Source organism: Pteropus vampyrus, unplaced genomic scaffold, assembly GCF_000151845.1.
Source record: "Pteropus vampyrus isolate Shadow unplaced genomic scaffold, Pvam_2.0 Scaffold435, whole genome shotgun sequence".
In the NCBI taxonomy this organism is placed as follows: domain Eukaryota; kingdom Metazoa; phylum Chordata; class Mammalia; order Chiroptera; family Pteropodidae; genus Pteropus; species Pteropus vampyrus.
The window spans coordinates 1,279,551-1,288,884 of NW_011889216.1; the positions used below are offsets into that span (position 1 = coordinate 1,279,551).

Below are 9,334 nucleotides of genomic sequence, written 5' to 3' on the forward strand. Positions count from 1 at the left end.
GTCAGAAGTTAGTTTTATTAATTATGACAGAGTCTGCTCTTGAATTTATAAATTTCACTGCCCTTTTGTTACTTATTTTATGATTTTACATTTATTAATACTATTCTCCTGCTTTCCTGAAGTCTTTTTCTAGGTGAGTTCAGTGCTTAGTTATTTTTTGTTTTAATATATTAAGCCTATAAGTTTTCCTCTGAGTATAGTTTTGGTCACATCTAACATGTTTTTATACGTAATATATAACATTGTTAGTATTGTCAGTATTCTTTTGAGATATGATTCACATACCATAAAATTTCACATACCCTTTTAAGTATGCAATTCAGTGGTATTTCATCTATTCACGAGGTTATGCACCCAGCACTATTTCCAGAACATTTTCATCACCCCAAGAATCCTGTTAATAGTCACTCCCTATTCTCCCTATACCTCCAGCCCCTAGTAACCACTACTCTACTTTCTCTCTATATATATTTGCCTATTCTGGGCATTTCATATACATGGAATTATACGATATGTGGACTTTTGTGTCTGGCATGTTTCACTTAGCATAATGTTTTTAAGGTTCATCCATGTTGTAGTATGTATCAGTATGTCATTTATTTTTTGTGGCTAATGTTCCATTATATAGTTACATCACCCTTTCATTTATCCATTCATCAGTTTATGGACATTGAGCTTTTTCCACATTTGGGCTCTTATGAATAATGATGCTGTGACCATTTATATACAAGCTGTTGTGCAATCATATGTTTCAATTCTCTTGCATATATATCTTGGAGTGGGATTGCTAGGTCATATGGTGTTATGGACAGACTTGTGTTTCCACCCCGCCCGCCTGCCAATTCATGCGCTGATTCCCTAATCCCCATTGTGACTGTATTTGGAGATAAGACCTTTAAGGAAATAATGAAAAGTAATGAGATCCTAAAGGTGGGGCCCTAATCCCTTGGGACTGGTATCCTTATAAGAAGAGAAGGAGACACCAGAACTTAGTTGCTGTTTCTGAGTGTACACAGAGGGAAGGCCAGGTGAGGACACAGCAAGAAGGCATGCTCTCTGCAGGTCAGAAAGAGAGTCCTTATCGGAATACAAATACGAGTCTTCAAGCATCTCGATCTGGGATTTCTAGCCTCTAGGACTGTAAGGAAATAAAAGTTTGTTCTTTCAGTCTAGAGTATCTTGTTATGACAGCCTAAGCTAACTAATACATATGGTAAGTTTTTATCTTTCCGAGAAACTGCTTAAGTTTGAAGAATTATATATATATAACATATATTAATATATATATGCAGGACAGTGCTCCCTCTGACTGTTCCAGGGGATAATCCTAACTTGCTTCTGTCCTCTGGTGTTTGCTGGCAGTCCTTGGCATTCCTTGGCTTGTAGATGCATCACTCTAGTCACATGGCCATCTTCTCCACGTGCGTATTCATATCATCTTCCCTCTACATGAGTGTCTGTCTTTGTGTCCGGATTTCCCTTTTTCATAAAGACATTTGTCATATTGGGTCAGGGCCACCCAAATAACCTCATTTTAATTCGACTACCTCTGTGAAGACCCTATTTCCAAATAAAGTCACATTCCAGAGGGACTGAGGGTTAGGACTTCAACTTATCTTTTTCTGGCGGACACAATTCAATCCTTCACAACCCTTATCAGATATATGATTTGCAAATATTTTCTCCTATTCTGTGGGTTGTCTTTCACATTCTGGGTAGCATCCTTTGAAATTCAAAGTTGTAAATTTTGATGAAGTCCAATTTATCTCTTCTTTTCTTAGGTGGTTTGTGCTTTTGGTGTCATATCTAAGAAACCATTGACTAATCCAAAATCACAAAGAATTATACCTGTGTTTTCTTCTAGTATCGTAGTTTTGACTACAAAAATTATTTTAGAGAACGTGTTTTAATTTCTGGATGACTTGCTTTTATTATATCTTTTGTCTTCTGAGTTTACTGCTCCATAATTAGAGAAAGAGGTTTGTGCTGTTTTTGCTTTTTAGAGTAACTCTTGAGGTTTTCTTTGTGGTCTAATATATGGTAAACATTTTAACTATTCTAAGACTACTTTAAAACAATGTGTAGCATTTTCGTTGTGTAGTATCCTTCCCTTCCCTCATTTTCCTTCCTCTCTGTTTTTAGCTCCATGTTCAGCATTTATCAAGCTTTCATCTAATGTATGTCTGTGGGCCTGAAAGGGAACTTTCTCTTATGTCTATGTTCTGGCCATCTGATGATTTCAACAAATGTAGCTCAAAAAAATGATGCTCCTAGCCCCTTCCTCTCTGTACCCTCTGTGTGTATCTACGAGGGACTACGCCACCTCCTGGGATGCTTCATCACTCCTCTCCCCTTTGTGCTCGTGTTTTTTCGGGAACTGCCATCTCCAAGTGGATTTAGGCTGAGAGACACTCCTGGGGATAAGGAAGAGCACTTTTCCTCAAAAGCAACTATGCAGTTGAGTGATGGCTCTGCATTGTCCAGTTGACAAAGACCTTGCTATTTTTTAAGGGTCAGACAGTGGGAGGAAGGATAAAGGACCTTTCAAGTTATTTTTAGGATAGGAGGCAATGCCACTCTGTGGGCAGCCTAGCCTGGGGGTTCACTACAATTGCAGTTTTCAGTCTAGTTCCACTGGCTTTATCATAGGTAGAAACATGCCACTCCACTGCTTCTCCCCATCCCCCATTCTGATAATCAGCTGTCAAGACTAATTTATGGTGATGTTTTGGGTTTTCAACTCTTTCTGTATCTCTGTGTTTTAATTGGAATTTGAGAAAGATTGGAGGTGGGGTTGCTCGATGGATATCATTGAAACTAGAAGCCACGTTCACACCCTTTTCATAGAGTGAGCTACATATGCCCTGTCTCCATTTCTTGGGCCCATCACCACCTGACATCAGCTTCCCTTCAACCCCCGCCCCACCCCAGAGTCACTAGGAACCTCCGTATTGTTAAAGCCAGGGGCACTTTGAATCATCATCTTACCCCATCTCTTCTCAGCATATGACACTGCCAACCACTGGCCCCTCTTGTTGGTAAACTTGCATTGAGCGCTTGCTCTGTGTTGTGTATTGTGCTTAAGCTCTTCATATTTATTACTTCATGGAAGTGTCAGGAGAGAAGCTTCTTAAATCTTCTCTCCCCAGGACTTTTGTGACCTCGTTTGCTTGTTTGGTCCTCCTGTTAACTCTGGCTCCTCCTTTTCAAGCTCCCTTTTCCCTCGTCTGTCTCTTAAATGTTGTTTCTTGGGCTTATTTCCTAAAGTTTTTTCCTCCTCTCTTTCTGGGAAGTTTTACTCAATCACTTTCTGATGGGTCTTGGGTCTCCATCTTCCTCCCAGACATCTTTTGTGAGCCCTGGAACCACTGCTGTCTTTCCAGTATCCTCTCTTGGAAACTCCTCGGCTCAACACACTGAAATGAAGTCGTGATCTTTCCTCCCAGTGACCTGGTGGTCCCTGCCTTAGTTCAGGCATTAGTACCTGTTTGTTTCTTTGTTTTGCTGCTATCTGTCGACATAATCTAGACTAGTGGTTCTCCAGCTTGTCTACACATTGGAATTACTGAGAAGCTTAAAAAAAATGTATATATATATATATATACGGATGCCTGAGTCCCATCCCACAGAGATCATGATTTAATTGCTTTGGGTTGTGACCCAAGCATCAATATATTTATTTTATTGTGGCAAAAATACTTAACAAAATTTAGCATCATAACTGTTTTAAGTGTACGATGCAGTAGTGTGAACTGTATGCACACTGCTGTGTAACAGATCTCTAGAATTTTTTCATCTTGCAAAACTCAGACTCATTGAACAATTGAACAACTCCCTTTCCCCCCGCCCCAAGTCCCTGGGTAGTTCTATTTCGTAGTTGTTATGGTCATTCTATTTCTAATTCTTCGAGGTACTTCTATACTGTTTTTCATAGCAGCTGCACCATTTTACATTTCCACCAACAGAGAACAAGGGTTCCAATTTCTTTATATCCTTGCCAACACTAGTTATTTTCTGGTTTTTGTTTTTGTTTTTGTTTGTTTTTTTTAATTTTTTGTTGATAGTGGCCATCCTAATGGTGTGAGGTGATATCTCATTGTGGTTTTCACTTGCATTTCTGTGATGATTTGTGATATTAAGCATCTTTTCATAGGCTTATTTATAAAATTCCTGCGTATTTTATTCTTTTTGCTGTTGTAAATGGAGTTGTTTCCTTAATTTCCTTTTCAGATTGTCCATTGTTAGTATATAGAAAGGCACTTGATTTTTACATGTCGATTTTGTATCTTGCAACTTTGCTCTATTTGTTTAATAGTTCTAACAGGTTTGTGTGTGTATGTGTGGAATCTCTAGGGTTTTCTACATTTAAGATTATGTCATCTGTGGACAGAGATAATTTTACTTCTTCCTTTCCAATCCGGTTGCCTTTTATTTCTTTTTCTTGCCTAATGGCTCTGGCTAGGACTTCCAGTACTATGTTGCATCGAAGTGATAAGAGTGGACATTCTTGTCTTGTTCCTGATCTTAGAGGGAAAGCTTTCAACCTCTCACTTTTGAGTAAGATGTAGGCTGTGGTCTTTTTATAATGGCTTTTATTATGTTGAGGGAGTTTCCTTCTATTTCTAGTGTATTGAGTATATTATCTGTTGACCAGATCATCAAAGTAATTAAGTAGCTGTTTTTTCTGTCTGTTCCACTCTCTAATGTCTCTAAATTTTAGGAAGTATAGAAAGAGCCCAGGGTATTAGAACCAACCACTCTAAGGGAGCTGGAAAGTAGGGGATGGGTAAGCAGCAGGATGCCTGGTGCTTTCCCTGCTAGGAGCCAGTGAAGTGGGGAGCTGTGGGGTGACAGGGGCCCACCTTCCCTCTGGTCCCACACACAGCCCTTTAGACCACGCCCCAGCCTTTGTTGGCCCTGCCCCAATCCCTGCATGCTCCACCCTTCCAATCCCCTGGCCTTGCCCTGCGGTCAAATCTGGCCTGAGAAACCCACATTACTTACTTTCAGGACCCTGGGAGGAGGATGAGGTTCGCAGGGACCGAGTGGAACCCCAGAGTGTGTCCCTGTCGTGGCGAGAGCCTATCGCTTCTGGAGCCCCGGGGGCCAACAGCACGGAGTATGAGATTCGCTACTACGAGAAGGTGAGTTGGGGTCTGGGAGGGACCTGGGGGTTCCATGCCAGGCTGTGGTCTGTCTCCCGCGCCAGTCCACTTCCTTTGCTTCACCGTCTCCTCCCAGCAAAAGTCCTTTCTTTCTAAACATACGCACCCGCCTCCTAAATAGCCTCCCAGGCCGGAGTTTCTTCCCGTCCCCTCCACGCCGCGGACTCCCCTGTTCTTCCTTTTTCCCTCCAATCTCTCTGTTCTTCGCCAAGCACCATCTCCATTTCCACCGCTTTGCCTGGTGTTTACAGTCGACGAAAAGCTTCCTCTGGAGGCCGATCCAGATTTCGTGTGCCCAAATCGTATACATACTCTCTGTTGCCCTTCTGAAGAAAAAGTTTGTTTCAAATTTTCCAAAGATGCATGACTGTCAGAGCAGTCGCTGGGTGAGGTGGTGCGCCAGGGCCCAGTGGTGTGCTGGCCAATGTTTAACACCCGGCTCTCCAGAATAATGCGTGCACGAATTATTATTATAATTGGACTGATATAAAGGACACAGAACCCATCAGTTACAAATAATGGTAAAAAAAAATAAAAAATAAAGTGCTCCTTACTGTAAACCCCACATTGCCGACTGATTCTCACAGGATACTTTTGCTGATTTTTGCTGACCCCTTGTATCTGTTGTCAACCTGTGGTTGTGGTTCAACCATGATTTGACAGATGGAGTTACATCCCAATCAACTCTCTTTTTTCCCTATAAATTTTATTGTCTTTAATCTGTTATGTAATCTACCGTTGAACTGATTCTCACCTTAGTGCAAATGTTTTTAAAGTAAAACCTGGCTTTCAACTTCAGCACTACTCGTGTTGGAACTTCACTCACTCCTAGGTGACTCAGGGGAGTTCTTTGCCGAATCAGATAATAGCTTTTGAACATCAGTTGTCTATTGAGAGCCATGACTGGGGCGAGGGGTGGGCGGCGGGTGGTTTTGAACAGAAAGGAGAAGTCACTGCCGAGCAGCCTCAAGGACGAGGTGCCACTGACTGAGGTTGAGAACCACTGAGGGGGAGGAGCAGGTTCGGGGGAAGATGATGAGCTTGGTTTTGCCCATGGAGCATTCAAGGGACCCAGGGGACACCCAAATGGACTTGCAGGTCTGAAGCTCAAGGGAGAGGTGTTTGCTGGAGAAAGAGAGAGTCGGGGGCTTTCCGCATGGAGATGGTAGCTGAAACCAAGGGACCAGAATTGATGACCAAGGAGGGGGATATGAGTGAGAAGAGGGGCTAAGACAGAGCTCGGAGGGACCCTGCTGTTTAGGAGACAGCAGCGGAGGACACTAAGAAGGAGCGAGGCATGTAGGAGTTGCTTAGAAAGGGCTCACTGAACTGATACTCGGGGATCAGAGTCCCGAAGTCGAGCTGGATGCTTCCAGGCCCTCAGGTAGTGTGAATTTGCTGGGAACTAAAAGCCTCAAAAAGAAGAGATAGTACAAAAGGGACTATATTTGAAGTCTCCAGGAACATCTCATGGAGCCCAGAGACGGGAAGTATTGCTGGAGCCACAGTGCTCCTCATCTCGGCTTCTCTCCGCACACCGGTCCAGCCTCCTCTGCTCAGGGGCTTCCTGAGAGCACAGCATGCTGTTGCCAGGGTCGCAGCCTTGCTCCTCTCCTCTTCCCTGCCCCGTCCCCAGCCTGCCCCATCTCATAGGTCCTGCAGCCATTGCCTCATTGTGTTTCAATGGATCGTTCACATGCCCGGAAAGGAGATTCTGATTGGCCCAGTTTGGGTCAGAGTCTGCCTCAGTTCCTGAGCACCATGACTAAAGGGCCAGGGCCACAGAATATTGGGAAGGTGCCCTTCTGAGGGCTGCGGGTGTGGCAGGGGCTCTAATAAGGGAGTATGGGCAGAGACAGAATGATGAGAGTGTCTCAGGTACATGCCATTATCAGAGGTGTTGGGGGCAGCAGAATGTAGAATACAAAGCATGGGATCTGAAGGAAGGAAGGTGTCACCCTAACCCTTCCTTGATGTGACCTTCACCTAAAAAGAAGTTACAGATGCTTTTGCAAGAATCATAGGAAGTTGGGCATCTAAAGGGTCTAGCACAGCAGCTGGCAGTGAGCAGGGCCTCATTCCATGACAGCTGTCATTGTTCCCACTCTCCAGGGGAGGCCTTGGATGAGCCTCTCTGAGCCCGATTTCAATGATCCGTGAAACAAGACAAACAAACAAACAAACTAAAAAGATACCTCCTGTCCTGTGCCTTGCAGGACATTTGTGAAAATCAGATGACAAGGGGAAGGAGAAGTTTCGTGAGCAGACAAGGACCAGGCAGCTGTCAGGGCTCATTTTCTTATTCTTTCCTCTGAAGCGTCAGGCCCACCTCACCCCCTGGACTGCCAGGCCCTGATGTTCATCAGCCTATCACCCTCGAAAAGGACGATCTAGCACCTTCTCTAAAGTTTCTCTTACTCTGAGGTGGGGCTGTGCTCAGCGAGTGTGGGGTGGGACCTCGTGGTGGAGAAGGGTTGGGGATCCTATGGAAGAAACCTGTGGAATCCCCCAAGATGATTGGAGTCAGGTTCTTCCACGTGGCCCACGTTCACCTAAGGGCACTGTCCCAACTCCCTTCTCCGTTTTCTAGTCCTTCTCCCAGAAGCGTGGGTCTGGCCCTGGGTCTGGACCTCACTTCTTCATCCCTCCTCAGGGCCAGAGTGAGCACATTTACTCCACGGTGAAGACGGGGGCACCTGCGGTCACTGTCACCAACCTGAAGCCGGCTACCCGCTACGTCTTTCAGATCCGGGCGGCTTCCCCAGGGCCCTCGTGGGAGATCCAGAGCTTCAACCCCAGCATTGAAGTGCAGACCCCAGGGGAGGGTAAGTGATGCATGCCAGTGGAGAGGGGCCGGGCAGGGAGAACCTGGCATGAGGCTGGGGCATGAGATAAATTGGAGGGGGGATTATCTGTGCAATTAAGGAAGTCTGCAGACCAGTTTAATTACATCCTACTTAACTAATGAATTTGGAAGCCATTGACGGATTGATGCCAATCAGTGACATGAATTAGATTGGGTCCCTGCCCTGGAGGAGCTCACAGAAGAGGGAGCCATGAACACATACACCGCAGGTCTCAGCTGGTGGCTCCTGCCTCACAGGACTTGTCCCATGTTTTATGGAAACATCCTCTGCTCTCCCCATGAGAGGAGTTTTGGTCTCATGGTCACCTTGCTAAATTCTTGTTCCCATTCTGCTTCTTTCCCTCTGCCGTGATGTGGACCCAACTGTGGTATGCTGCTGTTCCTTTCCTCGCTTGGCCTTAGAGTGTGGAGCAGACTTCACTAAAGATTCGGGGCTGTGAAGGGGGTCGCACTGCAGCAATCAACAAAACAAAACAAAATGAGAATTGTATACTTTCAATGGTGAATTGTGTGGTCTGTGAATAATTTCTCAACAGAGCTGATATCAAGACAAAAGAAAACAAAAGAAAACGAAAGCCGAACATTAGAAACCCTGATGCTAAAACAGCTCCAGCTTCTCCACTGCATTGTGCTGCTACTGCCCCGCTTCACATTCCTATCCTGGTTCCTTTCCTTTCACCCACCCACCCCCAGATTCCCTTTCAGGATGCACGCAGAGCATTGAGTTCCCTCTTTTGTCATTTTGCCTGCTGCTCCCCCAGCCCTCAGGGTCTCACCTCTATCTACCCTGAGCAGCTCATGAAAGTATTTTCCCAGACAAAGGCAATTCCCCCTAAGAGGCATTCTGGCACCAGCTGTCAAGATAATAATTCTTTCCAACTTGCTACATGAGTCTAATCCAAGATAGGAAGAGCCCTGAGCCCAAAGGTAGAGATAAAATGTTGAGGGAGTTTGAGTTCTGGGAAGGGAGACAGCACTTTTTGCTCAAATGCCTGTGTGTGCCAGACCTCAGCCAGGTGCTGGCAAGAGGAGATTAGAGCCATGTCTTGATGGCTGGGGAACATTTGAATGTTTGGAGATGGGCAGGGAAGGAACTTTAGGTAGAGGAAGCCATTGGAACAGAGGCTCCCGGGTTGGCTGGAGTGAGTGTGGCTGAGGCATGAGCTGGGTCTCTTGGCAGAAAGGGGCTGATGACTTCCATTCTTTCAGTGCTTCTAAGTTAGTAGATACTACTCAGCTCCCCAGCCTCCTTTGCTGTGGCCGTGGCTGTGGGGTGTTGGGTCTCCCAATCTGCCGAGTACTT

At 45.0% G+C, this 9,334-nt stretch overlaps 1 protein-coding gene across 1 annotated transcript in view; it reads left to right on the plus strand.

Annotated features, from left to right (window-relative positions):
• Window positions 1-9,334, plus strand: part of EPHA10 (EPH receptor A10) — a 45,500-nt gene that overhangs the window by 17,310 nt on the left and 18,856 nt on the right. Inside the window, exons 6-7 of the mRNA XM_023523984.1 lie at window positions 5,011-5,144; window positions 7,819-7,990. Coding sequence (XP_023379752.1) covers window positions 5,011-5,144; window positions 7,819-7,990 — 306 coding nt within the window. The remainder of the gene's footprint in view (window positions 1-5,010; window positions 5,145-7,818; window positions 7,991-9,334) is intronic.